We start from the raw sequence: 26,637 nt of genomic DNA on the forward strand, positions 1-26,637 counted from the left end.
TCGCTGATTGGAGCTCTGACCCCTCCCTCTCGTCAGGGGAAACAGCTGTCTCTTCAATTAAGAATGCCTTCTCCAGCTTGATAAAAGCCAGTGTTCCTCCCTCAGGGAGGAGAGCTTCTTTTTATGTCCTGTGTTGGTTGTTGGTCAGTGAAAGTTTTGTTGTTAATATTTTGTAGCCGGTCCTTCAGAGGTTTGTGTATGCCAAAAGGACTTAGTGTTTTTGGTTAATTGAATTTGTTCACGTTAATTATTCAGTTTCATTTGTTTCTGGGGGGGAAGGGGAATGCACCTTGGGAGTGTTGAGGCAAGAGGCCTGCGGGCATACATAACCCGTAGTATTTAATCTGTCTATGCACACTATGTAAAACCTGGGTGGACCACCCCGTGTATTTTGGTTAGCGTGCCGGGTGGTGCTAAAGGGTAGGTAGGAGGGGACTCTTTAATTTTACTTCCTTTGCTTTGGTTACGTCCAGCCCTTTTTTCCCCATATTACCGTGTTAAGGAATATTAAATTCCATGTAAACTGTATTTTTCTCTACCTCTGTCATCCTTCCCCGCACCTACGATCACATACTTTTTCACTCCACGGGGAGTTGAGATGTAGCAGGTTGTTACGTTCCCTCCTCCAAGAGGCGTACGTAACAATTATTATCAATGTCTTAATTAGGTTATTGGATTGACCAGACTTACATGGAAAAAGGTTGAATAATGTATTATACAATGAATATTAGTTGACTATTCTCATCGCTCTGAAATCAAAACATGTTAGCAGTTCAACCATATCCCTGTGTGCACCAATGAGAATTATCCATTTCAATCCTTTTCTTTCTGGTATCACAAAATGCTAATGCCAGTGTATGTGTCACCCACCTGCACTGTGTGAAGCCTCAAAGCCTCTCTTCTGAACTGAGTTGTCAGAGAAGAAGCGCAGAAACATCTCATTGCCGCTGGAGATGACTGGCGAGGGTTTCTTGATGCCACAGAAGCGTCCCAGACTGGGGGCCCGGCCATCCTGCCCATCGTAGATCTCTAGGTGGTCGTAGGCACACTCCAGATGAGCCTCCATGTCGATCTCATTGAAAGCCTTAAAAGTGAATGTAGATTCAGTGAGGTAGGTGGTGAGCTATTAACAACAGTAATAATCTACATGACCCATCTTCCACTAATGACTATGTACCGTTATAATGTACATTGTAAGCATTACATAATAGGTGTCATTAAAACTATGCCAATCCCTACATATATGTACATTTCTACCTCAATGACCTTGTACTCCTGCACATCGACTCAGTACTGGTACCCTGTGTATATAGCCAAGTTGTCGTTACTCATTGAGTGTTTATTCCTCGTGTTATTGCTTTTCTATTATTTATCTCTCTGCATTGTTGGGAAGGGCCGTAAGCATGTGACAAATATTTGACTTGATTTGATCATGACACAGCAGTAAACATACGATTTTGATGCGGTGGCCTGGGGTGGTGGAGAGGGCCCAGGTACAGGCCTTCTTGCTGGGGTATTTGTCAGGCCAGTTGGGGCTGGTGATGGTGCCTAACACACTGCTCACCACATGATCACAGCCAGCTGAAAGATAAACATTGCTGATTCAATCAGTAATCCAACAGGACATATCCTATCCCCAACTCTTTGATGTCATAATCCATGTAAAATAGGATGTCAAGGGCTGTATGTAAATACTGGATGGATAAATATGGATAGGTACATGTATGAACAGAAATAGCTCGATGTAAATGTATGGATAAATCCATTAAAATAGGAGATATCCTGTACCTTCCTTGCAGTCATGTTTATTGTCATGCAGCACAAAGCCACTGCGACACTGACAACTGTAGCTCCCGAAGGTATTGACACACTCATGTTGGCAGCCTCCATTCTCCTTAGAGCACTCGTCCTTGTCTGCATGGGAACAGAATTGTCAGAAATTGCTAAACCCACCTACAGTAAACCCTTAGTGACACTAGACTGTTCGAGCCATTGACCAAATACTTTAAACATACATTTAAAGTATGTTTGTTGCAACAACAAGAAAAATGTTTCAAGGCTTACCAGAGAAGAATTGGGCTTTGAAGCCTTTCTTTGACACTGTGTTGTCTGATTTGAACTCAATGCGCATGTTGTTGTATTGGGAGGTGACGGTTTCTGGTTTCTCTGTTCCACAAAACTTCCCATGAAGCCTGGAGTCAGCGGTCAGTCCACTCCTCACCTCCACATAATCATATTTACACACCTGAGGGAAGAAGAGACCACATAGGGCATGTCAGACACACCTCAAAAGGAACTGGAGCAAGTACTATGGAATAACTCAAAATAAACCACAGCACACACACACACACCGGCTTACAGGACTAGACAATCATTCCCTCATGAGGAGAGATCTTCATGGTCACCTTCACTGTGAGGCCATTGTAAATGCCCATTCCTGCCCACTCACAACATTTGTAAGTATTATAGGGTGTTCTCATGCTATAATGCTTACATCGTTGCCCTCTGTCTCAAAGACATCAAACAACAGGGTGATGTGGTAATGTGTGGGGGCCACCAGCTGCCAAACACAGTTCTTGTTGGGGGGGTATTCTTTGGGCCAGCCGGGGGTGGTGATGGAGCCATTAAGCTTGGTAATGAAGCCTCCACACGCAGCTGCTGGGGGGATACAGAGCTGACATTAGGGACGGACACGTGGCCACGAGGCAACACACCTCAAACCACATAACAGTTATAGTTTAGGGAAGGTGGAGAGGTAGGTGGAACTTGTTCACAGTTCAATAAAGTATGAAGCACGTGACTGTGACACAATGTCATAATACTATTCCCTAGGTTTCAAACTGCAACATTAACTAAGCAAATAAGAAAGTCAGGTCCTACCAATGTAGTCCTGTTATGAAATATGTACCAGGGTTTGAATCAAAGCTCTACAAAATGAAATAAGCATCCACTAAGTACAGCAATTAAGAATAACCACATTTTGAGTGGCAGTACGAAATAAAAAAGAAAGTGACAGATTTATACCACACAAAGTACAATCATGTCCTCTTAATGCAAAAGAGGGTAAACACACCAACTAATGTAACCTCCCATATGGAAAAGTAATATATAGCCAAACGTTTGGACATACCTACTCATTCAAGGGTTTTTCTTTATTTTTACTATTTTCTACATTGTAGAATAATAGTGAAGACATCAAAACTATGAAATAACACATTTGGAATCATGTAGTAACCAAAATATATTTTAGATTCTTCAAAGTACAGTAGCCACTCTTTGCCTTGATGACAGCTTTGCACACTCTTGGCAGTTTCTCAACCAGCTTCACCGGGAATGCTTTTCCAACAGTCTTGAAGGAGTTCCCACATATGCTGAGCACTTGTTGGCTGCTTTTCCTTCACTCTGCGATCCAACTCATCCCAAACCATCTCAATTGGGTTGAGGTCGGGTGATTGTGGAGGCCAAGTCATCTGATGCAGCACCCCATCACTCTCCTTCTTGGTCAAATAGCCCTTACACAGCCTGGAGGTGTGTTGGGTCATTGTCCTGTTGAAAAACAAATGATAGTGGGACTAAGCGCAAACCAGATAGGAAAGGCGTATCGCTGCAGAATTCTGTGGTAGCCATGCTGGTTCAGTGTGCCTTGAATTCTAAATAAATCACTGACAGTGTCACTAGCAAAGCACCCCACACTATCTCCCCCATACTTCACAATGGGAACCACACATGTGGAGATCATCCGTTCACCTACTCTGCGTCTCACAAAGACACTCAAAATCTCAAATTTGGACTCATCAGACCAAAGGACAGATTTCTACCGGTCTAATGCCCATGGCTCGTGTTTCTTGGCCCAAGAAAGTCTCGTCTTCTTATTGGTGTCCTTTACTAGTGGTTTCTTTGCAGCAATTTGACCATGAAGGCCTGATTCACGCAGTCTCCTCTGAACAGTTGATGTTGAGATGTGTCTGTTACTTGAACTCTGTGAATGTACCGATCGTCGTAGTGGATGGACCAAGGCGCAGCGGGTTGAGTGCTCATTTTGACATTTATTATAAATAACCATGTCACAAAAACAAGAAAACGGATGACAACATAACAGTTCGCAGGCTAACCCTAGCAGTGCAAACCACATCTATGCAAAGAACAACCTCCCACATATCCCACGACAAACACATTCCTATTTATAGGACCTTCAATCAGAGGCAACGATAGACAGCTGCCTCCAAATGAAGGCCCCAACCCCAATTACCTAAACATAGAAATAGAAATGACTAGACAGAACATAGAAATACACTAACATAGAACAATGACAACAAAAAAACGGAATACATAAACCAAACACCCCTCTACATACACACACACCCCGAACCATATAAAACAAATACCCCCTGCCACGTCCTGACCAAACTATAATAACAAATAACCCCTTTACTGGTCAGGACGTGACAGTGAAGTGTTTATTTGGGCTGCAATATCTCAGGTTGGTAACTCTAATGAACTTATCCTCTGCAGCAGAGGTAACTCTGGGTCTTTCTTTCCTGTGGCGGTCCTCATGAGAGCCAGTTTCATCATAACACTTGATAGTTTTTTTTGCAAACTTTTAAAGTTCTTGAAATGCTCCAGATTGACTGACCATGTCTTAAAGTAATGATGCACTGTCGTTTCTCTTTGCTTATTTGAGATGTTCTTGCCATAATATGGACTTGGTCTTTTACCAAATAGGGCAATCTTCTGTATACCACCCCTACCTTGTCAAAACAGAACTGTTTGGCTCAAACTCATTAAGAAGGAAAGAAATTTCACAAATTAACATTTAAAAAGGCACACCTGTTAATGGAAATACATTCCAGGTGACTACCTTAGGAAGCTGGTTGAGAGAATGCCAAGAGTGTGCTGTCATCATGGCAAAGGGTGGCTACTTTCAAGAATCTAAAATCTAAAATATGTTGTTTAAAGCGTGAGTTACAAATATCTCTAACAGTCGCCCAGCGTGAGTTTTTTTATGCGTGTGATGTCAGAATGTACTCACTGTTCCAAAATGTGATTGTTACACAACAGGACAGTGAACCCGCGCTGCCCTCAAACCAAGGCACGTTGCCTGCTAATTATCTATAGGCTATGTTTAAACTAGTCAATTTCATATTAAGTTTTATTTTCTAACAACAGTTTGAATTGAGGTTTGTTCCACCTCCTCATTAATTCACGTTTGAGGCTTTACTGAACCGTGGACAAACTTCTCTCTTCAACAAGAGCCAAATCAATTCCCCAGTGTTTCCCTAGATCAAGTATGAAGACATTACGCATCTCTAGTCAGAACAGGCCTTGCACAAACTTTTTCCCCCAGCACATTATCTGGCTGGCACCTGAATTGCCTTCATTGTTTTCCTTACAAACTTTGGACATGTATGCGTTCCTACCAAAGTAAGTGGCTTATTTTCTGTATATCGTGTTGTCGTTTCTACTGTAGCACACCATTTGTATGTATGGATCATAATTGAATTAATATTTTAATCATGTTTTCAAGTACTGGTGACAAATCATGCATTCCGATTCTTGCATAGATTGTAATGGACACATACGATGTGTGTAAAATACTTTTTTGATGGTTGTACTGATTATGATGTGCTAATGCTAAGCTATTTGCTGGCTATGTGTGGCGCCATTTTGTTGACATCATACAATGCATTCTGGTTATCACGTAAGCGTCTGTCAGACCAAAGATGTTATAACAAGGGATAGTTCACTCGACTGACTTGTGGTGCTTTCAAGACAACTGGGAACAAAAAAAATACTAGGTCAAACCATGACATCAGTGATCTACGGGTCGGAAAGTCGGAGCTCTAGAAAGAGGGCCAAGTTCCCGAGTTGGAATCCCGAGAGAAAATCCCAGTCGGAGCTTGTTTTTTTCAAAGTTCCCAATTGTCTTGAACGCAGTGATGTCGGAAGTCAGAGATTTACGAGTTCCCAGTAGTTTTGAACGCACCATCAGATTGTAATGTTGCCAGCTCAGACCCCCCTAAGGGGTTTATTTTTATTTAGCGTATAAACTTATCCTGTGTTTGCCCCCAATTTATTGATTAATCCCCCATCATAGTAATATTTCCTGCATCATATCCCCCCACAATACCTTTCCTCATTTCTACCCCCATGGATTTGAAAACCCCCCACAAATGAAATGAACCCCCCCACAAATCCCACTAAAATTGTTTCATCCCTGTTTAGCTTTTGTGATATGGTTAGGCTAGGCAGTAGGCTTGTATTTGGTGTGATGATCTGTGAGGTGATAACATTTTATTTGTGTTGTGATTTGTCAAAAACAGTAAACGACTTGTCAAGTCATGTGCTCCGGTTCTTGTATACACTGTAACAAGTACATAGACGATTTGTAATATGCTGAAATGTGGCTAAACTAAATTTATATCTTTCAGACAATGGGCACAGCCATCTTTGACGTTGTTTATTTGCGTCTTATAGTGAATGGCATTCTGGGATTAGGGAGTTTTCACCAAGTCAAACATAAACAAACATGGCTGCCATCATAAAGAATATAGATGCTGCTAGCTTAGCTGACACGCATCTCTTTTCTAAACAATATTCCATTTCTCCCTTGTGCTCACCAGAGATGTGGTACATTGTAAACAAGTCTAGTGTTAGGTGTCTAACTTAAGTTTTTTTTTTGTCAGTGCAACCTGTTATTTAGACTGGTTTATGTAATGAGTTTAGCTGTGGATGTCTTCCGTGTGATGTATGGATGATGAAGTTCGCATTTATCTTTTACAATAAAAGGTGAAATTGAGGAATAAAGTTGTGAAGACCTTTATTTCCCATAAGCACAAAACATTGTTTAGATGCTTTTCAGACAACAATGCTGTTTAGATGCATTTGTTGCCTCATACGCTGTGTTGCTACTGTTCCAATTACATATTTGTGATTGTGCGCTGCAGGGACCACTCAACAATGATCACAAATACGAGATCGTACGGGTCAAAGGGTTAACACTTTTTTGGTTACTATATGATTCCATGTGTTATTTTTTTTTAGTTTTGATGTCTTCACTATTATTCTACCATCTAGAAAATAGTAAAAATAAAGAAAAACCCTTGAATGGGTAGGTATGTCCAAACTTTTGACTGGTACTGCACAAGTTTTTAAAATGCACAAAAACCTATGAATGTTTATTTTCGTACCCTATAGTTTTGGCTTCCTATAGGATTATGGAATCACATTGTATTTGTAAAACATGGTTTACATATTGTTGATGTAATCAATGACTGTATGTGGTTGTAATCCACTTTTATTTTGGACCCCTCCCCTCAACAACACTAGAAGACGCCTGTGACAACTAACCATTTCTTCTGTATTTTGTTTTAGAAAAACTGTATAACCTAACACAAAGCTAACTGCGCTAATCCTAGCCTGTCAAGCCTATAGGGTTGCTATTAAATTAGTGGCTAACGTTAGCTGGCTCAATATTGAGATGGCTGTATATGGTTCATGTATTTTAAAATATAAAAAAGGGCTACAAGTCAATGTATTAGCTAGTATGACTATATTAAATACAGAGGATATATTATGTTACTGTACTTACAGTACTTTCTAGTCTTTACAGCATCTGACTGAATTGTTCATGTTTTGCAGATGGATTATTTTTATTCATTTTTTCTCCAAGTTTGAAGATCAAATCACAATGTGTAATTTTTGGGGGATCTCCATCTCAGAATGCCCATATGGATAACAGGTGTTGTGTCGGAGATCCATCGCCTGTGAAAATAGGCTACTTGCTGTTCACCCCAACCAACACCGTTTCAGTTGGGAATGTCCGTTCTGCTTATTCTAATTCTAAGTGACAATGGTTGTGGTACAGTATGTCTATGTATGTGTCATTTGTAGCATTGTACAGATAAGACAGAGTCATTATATTCTGACCTAACTCAAATTTAAATATCTGGCTGCGTCATTATGACTTTGGATAATTATTTATGACACATTGAACTATTTGAAGAATTCTAGGTGGCAAAGCTAAAAGGGGAGAAGATGGGGAGAAAAAAGACGGATTGATCCTGAAAAAGTGACCGCAATAATTGGTAAGTAGGTTTTTGTTAATCGATTGCAAATTAGCATTTGACAGTGTGCTGGTATTGTCATGATATTTAAAAAAAAAATATGACTCATACCATGCTAACTTCAGACATAAAAATTGTATTAATGAGTTCATCTGACTCTGATAAGTAGATAAACAACCCAAATCTCGAAATCTCTCAGTATTCCATTAAAAATTAATATCTCAAAACAGGTCAATTTCAATTGAATAAATTGAAGATGTTAAAAGGATATTTCACTTGTTTACACCTTATAGTGAGATGGCTAACAAAAAACATATGTGGGTGATGGGGGAAATTAGACAAAGTTCAATATTCATGCCCAAATCCCCTCAAGTTAATATTGGCTATTTAAATCACTCTGAACCATGGATTACATTTTCTCCAGGCCTTTCAGGGCAAGGAACCATCTGACTGGCTATAAGGTGTAAAAAAAAGTTAGCTATCCCTTAATTAATTTACAAATTAATCATTGCAAATATGGCATTAATGGTCAATGATGTTATTAAACTGAATCTGATACGCTTTTCACATTTCCTTTTTTTATTGCATTCTATGACCCCAAACCCAACACCTAACTGTTCTGTGCTCTTTATCTTCTATTTGTTTCTTTCCTCCCACAGATGCTGCCATGAAGCGCTTCCCCGGTGCAACAAAGGGACAAGTGTGAACAGCTTAAAACAGTAAAATGGCTGAATTGAGAAGTGATGTGAGAAAAACATTTCTAGGATTAAATTACGTTTGTATTTTGTGTCGTTTGTTCTAATGTTTTATTACCATGACTAAAAATATCACTGAAATAATGCTCCCGTAACATATTAATATTGATAACATGTATTGTGACATATATGTAATAAACATTTGAATACTATGTGTCACACATATATAAGGTAATATATATTATGACATATAAGGGACATATATGTAATAACAATTTGAATACTACATGTGTCACACATATGAACATATAAGTATTATACATATATGCACATACAGTACCAGTCAAGGCAGAAAAATGTCACATTTATGAAAATGGCAATTATTGTATACTGTATTTCAACTTATGTGACATATATGTACTTACAGTGCATTCAGAAAGTATTCACACCCCTTGACTTTTACACATTTTGTTACGTTACAACCTTATTCTAAAATTGATACAAATATTTGTTTTCCTTATCAATCTAACCACAATACCCCATAATGACAAAGCAAAAACAGGTTTTTAGAAAACTGAAATATCACATTTACATAAGTATTCAGACCCTTTACTCAGTACTTTGTTGAAGCACCTTTGGCAGCGATTACAGCCTCGAGTCTTGGATATTATGCTACAAGCTTGGCACACCGGTCTTTGGGGAGTTTCTCTCATTCCTCTCTGCAGATCCTCTCAAGCTCTGTTAGCTTGGATGGGGAGTGTTTCTGCACAGCTATTTTCAGGTCTCTCCAGAGATGTTCAATCTGTTTCAAGTCTGGGATCTGGCTGGGCCACTCAATGATATTCAGAGACTTGTCCCACTCCTGCATTGTCTTGGCTGTGTGCTTAGGGTCGTTGTCCTGTTGGAAGGTGAACCTTCACCCAAGTCTGAGGTCCTGAGCAGATTTCATCAATGATCTCTGTACTTTGCTCTGTTCATCCTTGCCTCGATCGTGACTAGTCTACCAGTTCTTGCCGCTGAAAAACATCCCCACAGCATGATGCTGACACCACCATGCTTCACCGTAAGGATGGTGCCAGGTTTCCTCCAGACGTGACGCTTGGCATTCAGACCAAAGAGTTCAATCTTGGTTTCATCAGACCAGAGAATCTTGTTTCTCATGGTGTGAGAGTCTTTAGGTGCCTTTTGGCAAACTCTGAGCGTGCCTTTTACTGAGGAGGGGCTACCATCTGGCCACTACCATAAAGGCCTGATTGATGGAATGCTGTAGAGATGGTTGTCCTTCAAGAAGGTTATCCCATCTCCACAGAGGAACTCTAGAGCTTTGTCAGAGTGACCATTGGGTTCTTGGTCACCTCCCTGACCAAAGCCCTTCTCCCCAAGGCCCTTCTCCCCCGATTGCTCAGTTTGGCTGGGCAGCCAGCTCTAGGAAGAGTCTTGATGGTTCCAAACTTCTTCCATTTAAGAATGATGGAGGCCACTGTATTCTTGGGGACCTTCAATGCTGCAGACATTTTTTGGTACCGTTCCCAAGAACTGTGCCTCGGAGCTCTACGGACAATTCCTTCGACCTCATGGCTTGGTTTTTGCTCTGACATGCACTGTCAACTGTGGGATCTTATATAGACAGGTGTGTGTCTTTCCAGATCATGTCCAATCAATTGAATTTACCACAGGTGGACTCCAATCAAGTTGTAGAAACATCTCAAGGATGGTCAATGGAAACAGGATGCACCTGAGCTCAATTTCAAGTCTCATAGCGAAGGGTCTGAATACTTATGTAAATAAGGTATGTTTTTTTATTTGTAACACATTTGCAAAAAATTATACATAAGTACAGGTGTTTTCACTTTGTCATTATGGGGTATTGTGTGAAGATTGCTGAGGAAAATGTTTAACTTTAACCATTTTAGAATAAGGCTGTAATGTAACAAAATGTGGAAAAAGTCAAGGGGTCTGAATACTTTCCGAAGGCACTGTATATGTACTTATGTGTGGATATATAAATAAGCATATATGGGCATATATGTTTCCACCATATATGCCCATAAAACATAAGTAATATACATATACCTTTATTGCCATACATAACTTTTCCATATGGGCTAAGATGCCAATTAAAGCTTGATGGAGTGCTTTTCAAAATGTACAGGTCTTGTTGCTCTGAAATGTGTGAAAAGACTCTTTGCATCTATCATAGCTCGTTCAAAATCCATTTAGCGGCTCCTTGTTCTAATAGACCAGTGATGAAGTGGTCTGACCGTAATAAAAACAAACCTTCCTCCGATAAAGGATGGTTAAACCATTGTTGAGGTGGCAGAGGACACTGAGTATAAAAATGTAGCCTACAGAGGATGAAGACAATGGGCACCATTTCTCCATCCTCCAACCATGACTTATGCTCCACAGTAAGCATCTGGCACATTGATGTCCAAGTGATAAAGAATATCAACATTTAGTTAGAAGACAGGGACTGATGAGTGCTTTTCAGCTACACTAGTGTCAATATTGGGATATTTTTCTCCTGAGAAACTCATTAATCAATTATGACAATAGCAAAGATGAATATTTTGTGATGTTTGACTGTGGATTGAGTTGTCTATTACCTTGAGACTGTCCAGTGAGTGGGATGGTGAAGTTGTGTGATTCATTCTACATTGGTGTTTTTAGGAGATGGATAAGTAATAAACCCCTGCACTCACCCTCACAGCTGCGTCTGTCTGAGGCGAGCTCAAAGCCAGGGTCACAGGCGCATCGGTAGCTGCCCAGGGTATTCACACAGCGCTGCTCACAGCGCCCATTATCAGGCTTACAACACTCGTCCATCTCTACCACCCACAGATGCCGTTGTGATATGCAATTAAGAAGAAGAAAGGAACCATCAGTTCTACTGCACATTGTATACAGTGGGGGGAAAAAGTATTTGATCCCCTGCTGATTTTGTACGTTTGCCCACTTACAAAGAAATTATCAGTCTATAATTTTAATGGTAGGTTTATATGAACAGTGAGAGACAGAATAACAACAACAAAAATCCATAAAAATGCATGTCAAAAATGTTATAAAATGATTTCCATTTTAATGAGGGAAATAAGTATTTGACCCCTCTGCAAAACATGACTTAGTACTTGGTGTCAAAACCCTTGTTGGCAATCACAGAGGTCAGACGTTTCTTGTAGTTGGCCACCAGGTTTGCACACATCTCAGGAGGGATTTTGTCCCACTCCTCTTTGCAGATCTTCTCCAAGTCATTAAGGTTTCGAGGCTGACGTTTGGCAACTCGAACCTTCAGCTCACTCCACAGATTTTCTATTGGATTAAGGTCTGGAGACTGGCTAGGCCACTCCAGGACCTTAATGTGCTTCTTCTTGAGACACTCCTTTGTTGCCTTGGCCGTGTGTTTTGGGTCACTGTCATGCTGGAATACCCATCCACGACCCATTTTCAATGCCCTGGCTGAGGGAAGGAGGTTCTCACCCAAGATTTGACAGTACATGGCCCTGTAAAATGATGCGGTGAAGTTGTCCTGTCCCCTTAGCAGAAAAACACCCCCAAAGCATAATGTTTCCACCTCCATGTTTGACAGTGGAGATGGTGTTCTTGGGGTCATAGGCAGCATTCCTCCTCCTCAAAACACGGCGAGTTGTTGATGCCAAAGAGCTCCATTTTGGTCTCATCTAACCACAACACTTTCACCAGTTGTCCTCTGAATCATTCAGATGTTCATTGGCAAACTTCAGACGGGCATGTATATGTATTCTTGAGCAGGGTGACCTTGCGGGCGCTGCAGGATTTTAGTCCTTCACGGCGTAGTGTGTTACCAATTGTTTTCTTGGTGACAATGGTCCCATCTGCCTTGAGATCATTGACAAGATCCTCCCGTGTAGTTCTGGGCTGATTCCTCACCGTTCTCATTATCATTGCAACCCCACGAGGTGAGATCTTGCATGGAGCCCCAGGTCGAGGGATATTGACAGTTCTTTTGTGTTTCTTCCATTTGCGAATAATCGCACCAAATGTTGTCACCTTCTCACCAAGCTGCATGGCGATGGTCTTGTAGCCCATTCCAGCCTTGTGTAGGTCTACAATCTAGTCCCTGACATCCTTGGAGAGCTCTTTGGTCTTGGCCATGGTGGAGAGTTTGGAATCTGATTGATTGATTGCTTCTGTGGACATGTGTCTTTTTTACCGGTAACAAGCTGCGGTTAGGAGCACTCCCTTTAAGAGTGTGCTCCTAATCTCAGCTCGTTACCTGTATAAAAGACACCTGGGAGCCAGAAATCTTTCTGATTGAGAGGGGGTCAAATACTTATTTCCCTCATTAAAATGCAAATCAATTTATAACATTTTTGACATGCGTTTTTATGGATATTTTTGTTGTTATTCTGTCTCTCACTGTTCAAATAAACCTACCATTAAAATTATAGACTGATCCTTTCTTTATCAGTGGGCAAACATACAAAATCAGCAGGGGATCAAATACTTTTTTCCCCCACTGTAACTACTTCCACTTCCCTCCCTTTGTATGTTCATCATAGTCGACCGCTTCCAAGTACAGACGTCGTCGTAATATGCCATAATGAAAGAAGAACGACAACATTTAGCAAAGCATTCTAGGAAACCATAAATTCTACATCCTTCCCTTTGTATTTTCAGTCCACAGAAATAAAGAGTTCATCATATACTCCATTTATATACTCCATCTCACCCAGAGGTCATGGCATCCCACAAAGGAATAACAAGTAGCATACCTTGGAACCTTTTCAAAATAATAATGATGCAGCCCAAAATGTAACAGCAATTTGTCAAGTCAATGTTAATATAAATGTGAAGGCCTGGGATAGAGTTTAATAATCAGAAGATGGTTGCACAGATGTGAACGTGAACTCCTATATTACCACACATATTCTTCCCTGGTACCACATTTTACAAATGATTTTTGTGAAAAGTATTACCCAATCCTGTGTCATCATAAACACTAATCACAGATGGACACTATTCTTGACATCTGACCTTTGAAGAAGGTGGCAGCAAATCCAGCCTTGTTCACTGATCCATCAGACACAAATTTCATCCAAAGCTGGTTGGAGCTGGTCTTGATGTCGTCTGGTTTGTCATGGCCACAGAAGCGGCCCAGCAGTGGACTGCTCTCTGAGTTCCCATCTCTCACTTCCAGGTAGTCATAGGCACAGCTGTCATGCCTCTCAATCTATGGTAGAGATAAGGCAAGGAACATTGGGGAGGATGTTGACAGAGGATGCCCAACTGTCCTACAAATTCACATCTCTGCTATGTCGGTTTTAAATATGATTATTTCGACTTAGCAGTATCCTCCTGTAAGTGATAAAGAAGAAGTCTCCATCACGTCCTACATTTTCAAGTGTCTGGACTATACGATTGGCAGTAAGAGGATGTGCTGGATGGGCTGCTGTCATCCCAGATTGAATGCCGATTATTCCTCCTGCTCAGCAGTGTCTGGGTGTCTCGTACAGGATTGAGTGAAAATTACATTCCACTTCCCTTTCCGCCTCACAGCCTTTACCTCAAATGACTGGAAGGAGAGGCCCACATGGAAATCCTGTGCTACTGTGATCTTCCACACGCACACTTTGTTGGGTCGGTAGTCGTCAGGGTAGTTGGGTGACTGGATCTGGCCATTGTCCCTGTTCACCTCTCCCCCACAGATGGCTGGTGAGAGAGGGAAGCAGAAGGAGGGGGGTATAACTTCCATGAATTCTTCCAACAACAATATCAACTTCACCCTTTCCCCCTTCTTTTGAGATCAAGAGAATATAGTGATAAGCAAGAGTTTCTGTGTATAGAGCTTACATCATATGAATGTTTCAGAAAACAAAGGCTTTTTTCAGACACTAAAAAAGGGAGAAAAAAAATCTCTCTCGATATCTATCTATATATACAGTACCAGTCAAAGCTTGGACACACCTACTCATTCAAGGGTTTTTCTTTTGTTTACTATTTTCTACATTGTAGAGTAATAGTGAAGGCATCAAAACTATGAAATAACACATATGGAGTCATGTAGTAACCAAAACAGTGTTAAATAAATCAAAATACAATTTAGATTTTAGATTCTACAAAGTAGAATTTGCCTTGACAGCTTTGCACACTATTGGCATTCTCTCAACCAGCTTCTCCTAGAATGCTTTACCAACAGTCTTGAAGGAGTTCCCACATATGCTGAGGACTTTTTGGCAGTTTTTTCTTCACTCTGTGGTCCAACTCTTCTCAAACCATCTCATTTGGGTTGAGATCGGGTGATTGTGGAGGCCAGGTCATCTGATGCCACACCCCATCACTCTCCATCTTGGTCAAATAGCTCTTACACAGCCTGGAGTTGTGTTTTGGGTCATTCTCCTGTTGAAAAACAAATGATAGTCTCACTAAGCTCAAACCAGATGGGAAGGCATATCGCTGCAGAATGCTGTGGTAGCCATGCTGGTTAAGTGTGCCTTGAATTCTAAATAAATCACTGACAGTGTCACTAGCAAAGCACACCCACACCATCACACCTCCTCCTCCATGCTTCAAGGTGGGAACCACACATGCTGAGATCGTCTGTTCACCCACTCTCATCTCACAAAGAGAACAAAAAATCTCAAATGTGGGCTCATCAGACAAAGGACAGATTTCCACCGGTCTAATGTCCATTGCTCGTGTTTCTTGGCCCAAGCAATTCTCTTCTTATTATTGGTGTCCTTTAGAATTGGTTTCTTTGCAGCAATTCAACCATGAAGGCCTGATTCACACAGTCTCCTCTGAACAGTTGATGTTGAGATGTGTCTGTTACTTGAACTCTGTGAAGCATTTATTTGGGCTGCAATTTCTGAGGCTGGTAACTCTAATGAACTTATCCTCTGCAGCAGAGGAAACTCTGGGTCTTCCTTTCCTGAGGCGGTCCTCATGAGAGCCAGTTTCATCATAGCGCTTGATGGTTTTTGCAACTGCACTTGAAGAAACTTTCAAAGTTCTTGAAATGTTCCACATTGACTGACCATCATGTCTTAAAGTAATGATGGACTGTCATTTCTCTTTGCTTATTTGAGCTGTTCTTGCCATAATATGGACTTGGTCTTTTACCAAATAGTGCTATATTCTGTATACAGTGGTTCCTCCTTTAAAAGTTGTGTCATACTGCAGCACACCTTGCGGTCTACTGCAGCAGTCTGTGGCACGTTATTTAATTGTCAGCCATTTTTCTGTTAATGCAATTTAGTGCTAGTTTGACCACCAGAGGGCAACTTGGAGAAGCATTTGATAGTCTTCCATATTGGCATTACCAGAGAATTTAAAACCTTTTTTGTAATAACATAGTATATGGGATTAATTTTATGGTGTTTCTATTCCAAGAAAAATTAAAAACAAAACTCTCAGGGTTTCCATTAGGATGCAATGGAAAATATGGTGCTGAACAATGTGAAGGTCCGGAGTAGGCTACAGCATAAGAGGATTAGAGGATTCTACATTTTTTGCCGTCATTAGACAACTTTGTTCCAATATTTCTGTAAATCAGTGATATTTATTCCCATAGTAATTCGTTATGCTTTTACATTTGGATAATAAAGCATTTAAAGCATTTTGAAGATATAATCCACCTGCTTTTGTGTATTAGGCAACTGTGCAGTCTGACAAGTAAACATAGCCTACAATACGTAATGTAGTAAACATGGGAAAGTGCCTAATTCCTTACATAAGGGAAAGCAGGCCATGTCTGTATTAGAGAATGAGGGCACGCAGCCGTTACATGGTGTTTCTATTCCAAGAAAAACGAAAAACCCTCTAGGTTTCCGATAGGATGGAATGGAAAATATGGCACTGTACAACGTAATGGTCAGCAGTACAGTACTGAGCTATTTAGCTAAAGAATCCCTCATTGATTTATCAAGACCAGTCCCCATGCTTGTCTCAGAGCAGCGCGAAACGGTGCTAAAATAGTTGAAGGCTTTTGCTTCAAATCCTATTGCTTCTAACTTCAATATGATCTTTAAATAAATAAGACCTACACCACTTTTAACAGCACATTACTCAACACTAATGAGACTCATTTAGCCAATGGTAGGTCTACAGTATATCAACAACAACAAAAAATTAAATGACGTTGCTCTCCGCCAATAATTGCATTTTAAGGATTGGAGGATTTTAAATGAATATCTAAGGGGCTTTTATATTTAACCTAGAGTGAGCGAGAAAACAGCAATTCTTGAACATGGGGGGTCACGACTTCCGCCGAAGTTGGTCCCTCTCCTTGTTCGGGCGGCGTTCGGCGGTCGAAGTCGCCGACCTTCTAGTATTCACTGATCCTCTTTTCATTTTCCTTTGGTTTTGTCTTGTATCACACCCGTTTCCAATCCCATTCATTACATGTTGTTTATTTAACCCTCTGTTCCCACTCATTGTCCTTGTCGGTGATTGTTTGTTTGTAAGCTTTGTGCAAGATATATTCTGGTGTGCGACGGGTTTTGTACCCATGTGTATTACTTTGTATATTTTTGGTTTTCGGCATTTTGAGCACGTATTAAACTGCTCCGTTTTATACCAAGTTCGATCTAATGCACCTGACTTCCCTGCCACCAGCACGCACCCCTACAGAATCACCGACCGGCGTATGGAGTCAGCAAGAGCAGATACCCCAGTTATAGGGGTGGAGGAGCGCGTCCAGGAGTACGCAGCAATGCTTCACCATCTTGGCATCGCCATGAACAGCTGGGAGAGACAGGGAGTTTTTCCTGTGCCTTCTACCAGCACAACCGGGGTCTTCTCTGAACGCCCCTTTTCCACCTGGTTCCAGTGGGATTCGTCTCTCCCTGCCCCAGGAGTATGACGGAGAGGCTGTGAACTTCCAGGGGTTCCTGCTTCAACTGGAGCTATACCTGGCCACCGTCCACCCGGCTCCATCGGGCCATGAGAGGGTGTCCGCCCTCGTCTCATGCCTCACCGGGAAAGCCCTGGAGTGGGCCAACGCCGTGTGGAGAGAGGGAGATGCGGCGTTGGACCAGTTTGAGCAGGTCACCCGCCGTTTCTGGGCGGTCTTCGACCACCCGCCCGAGGGTAGAGCGGCGGGTGAGCGCCTCTTCCATCTGAGGCAGGAGACCAGGAGCGCCCAGGAGTTCGCCCTGGAGTTTAGGACCCTGGCTGCCGGAGCGGGATGGAGCGACAGGGCCCTGATCGACCATTACCGCTGCAGTCTGAGCGAGGACGCCTGTCGGGAGTTGGCCTTCAGAGACACCACCCTCATGTTCGACCAGCTGGTGGACTTGTCCATCCAGCTGGGCAACCTGCTGGCTACCTGCGGACGTTCTGATCGGGGTCCGGTGGTTCCATCTTCCCGCACCCCCTCTCCGATACCCATGGAGCTGGGAGGGGCGGTGCACATGGAGACCGGAGGGGATTCCCGCTCGTGCACCATCTGTGGCCGCAGAGGTCACACTGCCGGTCGGTGCCGGGTTGGTTCCTCTGGGGATCGAGGCAGCAGGCAGGGCGCTCTGGCGTCACCCCAGGTGAGCCGGCACCATTCTCACCCAGAGCCCTCTGTTGTGCAGATATTTGTGTTTGTCACTTTCCCTGAGTTTTCCGCGCATTCCCAGCGTAAGGCACTCGTCGATTCAGGCGCGGCTGGGAATTTTATTGACAGAGCTTTAGCCCATAGTTTAGGGATCCCCATCATTCCCGTGGATGTGCCTTTCCCCGTTCACGCTTTAGATAGTTGACCATTAGGGACAGGGTGGATTAGGGAAGTCACCGCTCCTTTGGGCATGTTGACGCAGGGGGGGTCATACGGAGAGAATTAGTCTCTTCCTTATTGACTCTCCTGCGTTTCCCGTGGTGCTGGGCCTACCCTGGTTAGCTTGTCATAACCCCACTATTGGGGTGCCACAGAGGGCTCTCATGGGGTGGTCGCAAGAGTGCTCAGGTAGATGTTTAGGGGTTTCCGTTTGTGCTACTACGGCGGAGAGTCCAGACCAGGTCTCCACCGTGCGCATTCCCCCTGAATATGCCGATTTGGCTCTCGCCTTCTCCAAAAAGAAGGCGACTCAATTACCACCTCATTGACGGGGCGATTGTGCGATAGATCTCCTGGTAGACGCTGCACTTCCCAGGAGTCACGTGGATCCCCTCTCACAGGCGGAGACGGAGGCTATGGAAACATATGTCTCCGAATCCCTGTGTCAGGGGTACATTCGGTCCTCCACCCGCCTCCTCGAGTTTCTTTTTTGTGAAGAAGGAGGGAGGTCTGCGCCCGTGTATTGACTATCGGGGTCTGAATCAGATCACTGTGAGGTATCATTACCAGCTACCGCTCATAGCCACAGCGATAGAGTCAATGCACGGGGGCCTGCACGGGCAGGGTGAAGTGGTGTATATTGAACACATTTTGATATACTCCGCTGCACGCGCTGAGCATGTGTCCCTGGTGCGCAGAGTGCTTGGTCGCCTGTTGGAGCATGACCTGTACGTCAAGGCTGAGAAATACCTGTTCTTCCAGCAGTCCGTCTCCTTCCTAGGGTATCGCATTTCCACCTCAGGGGTGGAGATGGAGAGTGACCGCATTGCCACCGTGCGTATCACACCTGTTTCCAATCCCATTCATTACATGTTGTGTATTTAACCCTCTGTTCCCACTTATTGTCCTTGTCAGTGATTGTTTGTTTGTAAGCTTTGTGCAAGATATGTTCTGGTATGCGACGAGTTTTGTACCCATTTGTATCATTTTGTATATTTTTGGTTTTCGGAGTTTTGAGCACTTATTAAACTGCTCCGTTTTATACCAAGTTCGATATCCTCCTACCAGCACGCACCCCTACATGGGGTGAGACATTCTCACTAATTTGTAAATAAAGCCAGTTTGTTATTTTGAATTATTTATTTCCCGGAGAAACCTAACTTGATTAATTAGCAGACATCACTTGCTTATATTTAGTCAACACATATATCTTAAGAATATCATGGAATATAATTTAACATTTTCGTTTCTCCAAGCTTGTCTCAGAGCAGCGCAAAACGATGCTGAAATAGACGTCCACAGCGGGAAGGCTATATATAACGATATTTTGGAGATTATTTCGTTTTCAAAAAAATGATAGTGACTATTGTAATCTGAATAAAGGTCAAAATAATGTTTATAAAGGCCAAAATATAGCCCTGCTAATAGCCATAATGTCACTGTACAACGTGACCGTGTGTTTGAAAGAGTATTTTCCAGTAAGCAACAATTTGTTTACCTTCATTAGACAACTTTGTTCCAATATTTCTGTAATTCAGTGATATTTATTCCCATAGTAATTTGTTATGGATCCATAACTAAATAAACATCAGCATTTTGAAAGAGTATTTTTATCATTATCTTATTAACGAAAGCATAAAGATGCTGATGAAGAAATACAGTACTGTACAGTATATGCCTTTACATTTGGATAATAAAGCATTTTGAAGACTTAAGCCACCTGCATTTGTTTATTAGGCTACTGTGCAGTCTGACAAGTAAACATAGCCTACACTACATAATGTAGTAAACATGGGAAAGTGTCTAATTCCTTACATAAGGATGGATGGTAGGCCATGTCCAGACTTTCTCGGTGACCTCAAGTACTCATTCCTCTGACAAACAAAGAACTTTGTGTCATGCAGGCCCAGGCAAGGACCAACGCTGGCGAGACATTCAATGGCGTCATCTTCACAGACGAATCAACAGTGGCCCTTGAGCAATTTACTCCAAATTGCTACAGAAAAAAAGGAAGATCAAGCAAGCCAAGTCCCAAGCATCCGCTCAAACTCCATGTGTTGGGGGCAATTTCTCACCAGGGATGAGGCCCATATTAGATTTTTTATGGTAAGTTTGGCTATTTACAAAGCAAAAGGTACATAAAATATTGTAGCCTCCACCTCTCGGACTGTTATGTGTTCCACAATAATTCACTCTTGCCTCCTTCTTCAGGTATCATGGCTCGAGATTTCTTTGAGGAAGAAATCATCAAGAGATATGCTGGACCCTATGTCAGAGAGGTTTTTCTGGGACCACATCGTTTCTTTCAAGGTAGGATTATAGCAATATTTTGTTACGTTTAGGCATATTTACATGTACATTTCTATTATTGTACCTAATGTTGACTGTTAGGCTAAACTTATTTTTTTCTTCTCCAAATACAGACAATGACCCAAAACACACTGCCGTCCAGGTTTGCATTGCAAATGACGGCATAAACTGGGTCAAGACGCCAGCAGAGTAAGTAGATCTTTATGTAGTAAAATAAAGGTTAAATAAAAATAAATAAATAAAAGACCTACAACACCTACGGTAAGCCTACAGTATATCTAAAAATATTATTTTCATCCCTACATGTAGGTCTCCTAACTTAAACCCGATCAAATTTGTTTGGCCTCAACTGAACACATTCATCCATAACTCTGCCAAGTCGACAAGCAAAGATGAACTAGTCAAGGCCATCAAGATGTTTTGGCAAGAGAAATTGGCGATACAACAATAAAATGTAGTTTAAATAAAACATCCGTATTTTAATGTCTTTTTTCTCATTACTTTATTAACGAAAGCATAAGATGTTGATGAAGAAATACTGTACTGCTGTTTTGAGTTAGAAATGTAACACTTTAGAGTACTTAAGCATCGAATACATTGCAAGTTGAGGGATTTTCACTACAGTAGCCAGGCTATAAAAAAGTATATTGTTCTGCTAATAGGAAACATTTGTATGATGGGCTACACCTGCTACAGTACTACAGTAGACTTGTGGAAAAACAAGTGTTTGAAAACCTGTTTTCAAAATGCCTCCAGTTGTCCATCACTAGTGTAAATAAAAACACAGCATCCTGTTTACAACTTGTTTACATTCTTTATTGTAACCACAATGTCACAAATAATTTGTATCTACCTTTCCAATTAGTTTGAGTTAGGGATTTACAAATGTGCACTTTTCATTATTAGTTACATTGTTTTAGTTCGAACGTGCAGACTTTTTTTCTTTAAATGATTGTTTTATGTAGGATGCTACATTTTTGACCAGTTGCAATTGTAAGTAGGCCTAATAAAAAAATCCTGCTTCCATTAGGCTGTTCAGCCTCATAGCCTACCTCAGCCAGTTAAGTTATTTTATATAGGTCTAGGCTCCGAAAAAAATAGACTCCAATTAAGCCCTCTTGTTGTTTGTAAAGTCAAATTAAAATTAAGATTATTGTTGAAATGAATTGCTCGACTGGTGTAGGTTTTCTCCATCTGTTGGTGTGCAACACTTGCATAACAAGTTAGCAATATTTTCAGCACCAGCCACTGTTCACCTCCTACTGATTGCGCTGCGGTTCCAGCCAGTTGTTTTTTAAATGTAACCTTTATTTAACTAGGCAAGTCAGGTAAGAACAAATTCTTATTTACAATCACGGCCTACCCCGGATTTACACTGGGCTAATTGTACACCGCCCTATGGCACTCCCAATCATGGTCGGCTGTGATACAGCCTGTATTCGAACCAGGGACTGTAGTAATGCCTCTTGCACTGAGATGCAGTGCCTTAGACCGCTGCACCACTCGGGAGCCATGACCAATATATACAGTCGTGGCCAAAAGTTTTGAGAATTACACAAATATTAATTTTCACAAAGTCTGCCGCCTCAGTTTGTATGATGGCAATTTGCATATACTCCAGAATGTTATGAAGAGTGATCAGATGAATTGCAATTAATTGCAAAGTCCCTCTTTGCCATGCAAGTTAACTGAATCCCCCAAAAAACATTTCCACTGCATTTCAGCCCTGCCACAAAAGGACTAGGTGACATCATGTCAGTGATTCTCTCATTAACACAGGTGTGAGTGTTGACGAAGACAAGGCTGGAGATCACTCTTTCATGCTGATTGAGTTCGAATAACAGACTGGAAGCTTCAAAATGAGGGTGGTGCTTGGAATCATTGTTCTTCCTCTGTCAACCATGGTTACCTGCAAGGAAACACGTGCCGTCATCATTGCTTTGCACAAAAAGGGCCTCACAGGCACGGATATTTCTGCCAGTAAGATTGCACCTAAATAAACCATTTATTGGATCATCAAGAACTTCAAGGAGAGCGGTTCAATTGTTGTGAAGAAGGCTTCAGGGCACCCAAGAAAGTCCAGCAAGCTCCAGGACCGTCCCCTAAAGTTGATTTAGCTGCGGGATCGGGGCACCACCAGTACAGAGCTTGCTCAGGAATGGCAGCAGGCAGGTGTGAGTGTATCTGCACGCACAGTGAGGCAAAGACTTTTGGAGGATGGCCTGGTGTCAAGAAGGGCAGCAAACAAGCCACTTCTCTCCAGGAAAAACATCAGGGACAGACTGATATTCTGCAAAAGGTACAGGGATTGGACTGCTGAGGACTGGGGTAAAGTCATTTTCTCTGATGAATCCCCTTTCCGATTGTTTTGGGCATCCGGAAAAAAGCTTGTCCGGAGAAGACAAGGTGAGCGCTACAATCAGTCCTGTGTCATGCCAACAGTAAAGCATCCTGAGACCATTCATGTGTGGGTTTGCTTCTCAGCCACTGGAGTGGGCTCACTCACAATTTTGCCTAAGAACACAGCCATGAATAAAGAATGGTATCAACATATCCTCCGAGAGCAACTTCTCCCAACCATCCAGGAACAGTTTGGTGACGAACAATGCCTTTTCCAGCATGATGGAGCACCTTGCCATAAGGCAAAAGTGATAACTAACTGGCTACTGGAACAAAACATGGATATTTTGGGTCAATGGCCAGGAAACTCCTCAGACCTTAATCCCATTGAGAACTTGTGGTCAAACCATTGAGAACTTGTGGTCAATCCTCAAGAGGCGGGTGGACAAACAAAAACCCACAAATTCTGACAAACTCCAAGCATTGATTATGCAAGAATGGGCTGCCATCAGACAGGATGTGGCCCAGAAGTTAATTGACAGCATGCCAGGGCGGATTGCAGAGGTCTTGAAAAAGAAGGGTAAACACTGCAAATATTGCCTCTGCATCAACTTCATGTAATTGTCAACAAAAGCCTTTGACACTTATGAAATGCTTGTAATTATACTTCAGTATTCCATAGTAACATCTGACAAAAATATCTAAAGACACTGAGGCAACAAACTTTGTTGAAATTAATATTTGTGTCATTCTCAAAACATTTGGCCACAGTTGAAGTCGGAAGTTTGCATACACTTAAGTTGGAGTCATTAAAACTCGTTTTTCAACAACTCCACAAATTTCTTGTTAACAAACTTGAGTTTTGGCAAGTCGGTTAGGACATCTACTTTGTGCATGACAAGTAATTTTTCCAACAATTGTTTACAGACAGATTATTTCACTTATAACTCACTGTATCACAATTCCAGTAGGTCAGAAGATTACATACACTAAGTTGACTGTGACTTTAAACAGTTTGGAAAATTCCAGAAAACTATGTCATGGCTTTAGAAGCTTCCGATAGGCTAATTTACATAATTTGAGTCAATTGGCGGTGTACCTGTGGATATATTTCAAGGCCAACCTTCAAACTCAGTGCCTCTTTGCTTGACATGGGGAAATCAAAAGAAATCAGTCAAGACCTCAGAAAAAAATTGTAGTCTCGTTCATCCTTGGGAGCAATTTCCAAAACGTCTGAAGGTTCCACGTTCATCTGTACAAACAATAGTACGCAGGTATAAACACCATGGGACCACGCAGCCGTCATACCACTCAGGAAAGAGACGTGTTCTGTCTCCTAGAGATGAACGTACTTTGGTGCAAAAAGTGCAAATCAATCCCAGAACAACAGCAAAGGACCTTGTGGAGATGCTGGAGGAAACAGTTACGAAAGTATCTATATCCACAGTAAAACGAGTCCTATATCGACATAACCTGAAAGGCCTCTCAGCAAAGAAGAAGCCACTGTTCCAAAACCGCCATAAAAAAGCCAGACTACGGTTTGCAACTGCACATGGGGACAAAGATCATACTTTTTGGAGAAATATCCTCTGGTCTGATGAAACCAAAATAGAACTGTTTGGCAATAATGATCATTGTTATGGAGGAAAAAGTGGGAAGCTTGCAAGCCAAAGAACAACATCCCAACCGTGAAGCACGGGGGTGGCAGCATCATGTTGTGGGGGTGCTTTGCTGCAGGAGGGACTGGTGCACTTCACAAAATAGATGGCATCATGAGGTAGGAAAATGATGTGGATATATTGAAGCAACATCTCAAGACATCAGTCAGGAAGTTCAAGCTTGGTCACAAATGGGTCTTCCAAATGGACAATGACCCCAAGCATACTTCCAAAGTTGTGGCAAAATGGCGTAAGGACAACAAAGTCAAGGTATTGGAGTGGCCATCACAAAGCCCTGACCTCAATCATATAGAAAATCTGTCGGCAGAACTGAAAAAGCGTGTGCGAGCAAGGAGGCCTACAAACCTGACTCAGTTACACCAGCTCTGTCAGGAGGAATGGGCCAAAATTCACCCAACTTATTGTGGAAAGCTTGTGGAAGTCTACCCGAAACGTTTGACCCAAGTTAAACATTTTAAATGCAATGCTACCAAATACTAATTGAGTGTATGTAAACTAATGACCCACTGGGAATGTGATGAAAGAAATACAAGCTGAAATAAATCACTCTCTCTACTATTATTCTGACATTTCAGATTCTTAAAATAAAGGGGTGATTCTAACTGACCTAAGACGGGGAATTTTTACTAGGATTAAATGTCAGGGATTGTGCAAAACTGAGTTTAAAGTATTTGGCTAGGGTGTATGTAAACTTCCGACTTCAACTGTGTATATATATATATATATTTTTTTCAGAACATTAACTGTGTGTAGGTAGATACGTGTGTAGGTAGATGTGGAAAGGTAGATATGAATGACTTGTTTCAAGTTGGGGGTGGGGGTTTCACACCTAGCACAAGTTGGGGGGGTTCACACCTAGCTCGGCTATTAGACAATTCTTTAGTAAAGGTTGAATAGTTTATTGTTCAGCTAATAGCCCATCCTAGAAATGTTGTTCGAAGAATTCACAACCTGCTACACTTGCGAAAACAAATAATAATACTTTTTCCTCTTTCCACTTGTTAAAGATTCCAATTGATGAAGTGTTTCTAGCCACAGTCGGCCCCAACCCCAATTAATACATTTGGGCACAGTCGATAGCGTGCTGGACTTCGGGCTAGAATGTTGAGGATTCGAAACCTGCTTCCTGCTTGTTTCATTACATTATTATGCCGGTCTCAGAGCAAATAGCCTGGATTGTTACTCCCAGCATAGCAAGTTTGTATGAAGGTCTGGTTATTCACAGGCTAATAGTAATATGCTCTAAACCGCTCTAGTGACAAACAAACTTTGCTGCCCTGTTTTCAATCGTCACATGGCTGGGAGAACCTCCTCAGATTAATGCAGATAAAGGGAGTTAGATATGCATAGGAAGTGTAGTGTACTTTTTATTTTCTTCTGTATATATGAATTACAAATCAGCCTTTACTTAAATCATATTTCTAGTATATTGCATAGTTACAATGTGTAATCATTGATGTCCCAGGAGCGGCAGTGGTAAACACCGTTGAAGTGTATAATTGTAATACATACATGCAGACACAGCATCATTCAAAGAATGAATTTTGATACACCTGGTATTGGATATAACTGAAAAAATACTTGCTATTTTCGTAAATTAACTTTATGACAAAAAATATGCACAATCGTTTGTCTCAACATTAACATATTCCTCTCAATTGTACATTCTTTGCTTGACTCGTTATAATTACTTACATTTGCTTCCACCGTAATGTTTTTGTCAGACACCTTTGTTGAAGAAAGTCACCAGCGACGGGTGGCATAACGTCAAATTCATAATTGGAACCACTCAGTATGATTGGTCATATAAA

The 26,637-nt window shown here is 41.6% G+C and overlaps 1 protein-coding gene across 3 annotated transcripts in view; it reads right to left on the reverse strand.

Annotated features, from left to right (window-relative positions):
* Positions 1 to 26,637, reverse strand: part of LOC115149159 (bone morphogenetic protein 1) — a 57,499-nt gene that overhangs the window by 2,007 nt on the left and 28,855 nt on the right. For 2 of the 3 annotated variants that reach the window (XM_029691733.1, XM_029691736.1), the window contains 8 exons: positions 14,301 to 14,446; positions 13,772 to 13,967; positions 11,461 to 11,586; positions 2,495 to 2,658; positions 2,065 to 2,245; positions 1,789 to 1,914; positions 1,454 to 1,581; positions 871 to 1,084 (listed from right to left, as the gene is read on the reverse strand). In XM_029691733.1, coding sequence (XP_029547593.1) covers positions 871 to 1,084; positions 1,454 to 1,581; positions 1,789 to 1,914; positions 2,065 to 2,245; positions 2,495 to 2,658; positions 11,461 to 11,586; positions 13,772 to 13,967; positions 14,301 to 14,446 — 1,281 coding nt within the window. The remainder of the gene's footprint in view (positions 1 to 870; positions 1,085 to 1,453; positions 1,582 to 1,788; positions 1,915 to 2,064; positions 2,246 to 2,494; positions 2,659 to 11,460; positions 11,587 to 13,771; positions 13,968 to 14,300; positions 14,447 to 26,637) is intronic. The other variant, XM_029691735.1, reaches the window with a different exon arrangement.

The sequence above is a fragment of the Salmo trutta genome, chromosome 15 (genome assembly GCF_901001165.1).
Source record: "Salmo trutta chromosome 15, fSalTru1.1, whole genome shotgun sequence".
NCBI lineage: Eukaryota > Metazoa > Chordata > Actinopteri > Salmoniformes > Salmonidae > Salmo > Salmo trutta.